Source organism: Aethalodelphis obliquidens, unplaced genomic scaffold (genome assembly GCF_003676395.1).
Source record: "Aethalodelphis obliquidens isolate GAN/ISIS:26980383/991018 unplaced genomic scaffold, ASM367639v1 scaffold5, whole genome shotgun sequence".
Classification (NCBI taxonomy): Eukaryota; Metazoa; Chordata; class Mammalia; order Artiodactyla; family Delphinidae; genus Aethalodelphis; species Aethalodelphis obliquidens.
Window position 1 is genome coordinate 27,434,165 of NW_020837949.1, and position 1,633 is coordinate 27,435,797.

A 1,633-nucleotide genomic window follows, 5' to 3' on the forward strand; every position below is an offset into this window, starting at 1 on the left:
CGCCACCAGGGAAGCCCTAGGGATGCTTTTTATGGGAATAATCAAATCACCTCAGGAGCAAGAATCCATACTCAAACCACATTTCCCTGCATCCAGGCCTGATAACAAACCAGCAGGCAAAGCATAAGCAAATCCTGCAGATAGGAAAATGGGAAAGTCAAAAATAAGCCCAGAAAAATTTGCATCCAGAGGGAGATATTTTCTTGTGTGAAACACTAGTGGGGCCAGGAATCTGGTCCCTACCTGGAAATTGTTGCAGAGATTCTGAGTCTGTGCCCAGGAAGTTTCTTTGGAATAGAAGGATGATAACCATCCAACTCTGTCTTCTTCATGATCATCTATATGCTCAAGCTCTTGACAATAATTATGCAGAGCAGCTTAACTGTTGTAGTGCTGGGCACAGAGTGGGTAAGTTTCCAAAGGCTGTCACCTGTGGAAATGATTCTCACCGGCCTGGGTGTCTGCTGCTTCTGTCAACTGTGGTCATCAATGCTGTACAACTTTTGCTCCCACTTCTACCCTAGTTACGAATTTTGGTACTTCAGTATCGTCTGGGAATTTACTAACATTCTTTCATTCTGGTTGACCAGCATGTTTGCTGTCTTCTACTGTGTGAAAGTCTCCTTCAGCCACCCCATCTTCTGGCTGAAGTGGAGAATTGTGAGGTTGGTTCCTTGGCTGTTGCTGGGTTCTCTGCTGACTTCTTGTGTGTCTATCATCTTTGCAGCTGTTGGGCATTACAGCAAGATTCAACTAATCTCCATGAGGCATTTCCCTAGAAACAGCACCATGACTGAGAGACTTGAGATATTCCTGTGGGATTCTTCCATGTGTCACAAGTGGTTGTGTTGATTATTCCTTTCCTCCTGTTCCTGGCCTCCACCGTCTTGCTCATGGCCTTATTATTCCAACATCTGAGGCAGATGAAAGATCATCACACCAGCCACTCTCCAGCCTGGAAGCTCACTCTACTGCCCTGAGGTCTCTTGCTGTCTTCCTCATTTTCATCACCTCTTATTTTCTGACCCTACTAATCTCCATGTGGGGTGTCCTTTTTAATAAGGGGTCCTGGTTCTGGGCCTGGGAAGCTATCATCTGTGCTCTAGTCTCTATTCATTTGACTTCACGGATGCTGAGCAGCCCTAAACTGAAAAGGGTTTTAAAGGTAAAGTGCTGGGACCTAGAGGCTGCCTGAGGCACAGGGGACAAGAAGACCCCTGGGCAAATGGGTGTTTGCACTGATACAACTAATATCAATAACCTAACCTGCAGGACTCTTGACAATCCCCTGTGTGATGGTGACGCACCATAAATGCAAGCCTCAATCTCTTTCCCTACAGCCATCTATCTCCAACAAGCAATCCCTTCTCTATTCTATGCCACTCCTTTCTTTTCCTTTCCACAGTCCCCAGGTTGGCCCCAACTTTCTCATGACATCTCCATCTCTCCTTAGTCCTCTCTACCTCTGAAATCTTTCTCCCAGTATATTCAACACAAGAGACCCAAAGTCACGGTATCTGCATTTTGTTTTTATTTGACCCATTCTATGACTGCCAATTCTTCATACTAATATGAATCCCTTCCCCACAAGAATTTATTGCCCACATCCTGAATGTTCTCCATGCTAAGCCCT

At 45.4% G+C, this 1,633-nt stretch overlaps 1 protein-coding gene across 1 annotated transcript; it reads left to right on the plus strand.

The window, feature by feature from the left end:
* Positions 1-302: 302 nt before the first annotated feature.
* On the plus strand, positions 303-1,195 carry TAS2R16 (taste 2 receptor member 16). Its single transcript, XM_027102773.1, is given in 4 exon segments — positions 303-319; positions 321-837; positions 840-945; positions 948-1,195. Coding segments are annotated over 4 exon segments (888 nt in total).
* Positions 1,196-1,633: the final 438 nt, after the last annotated feature.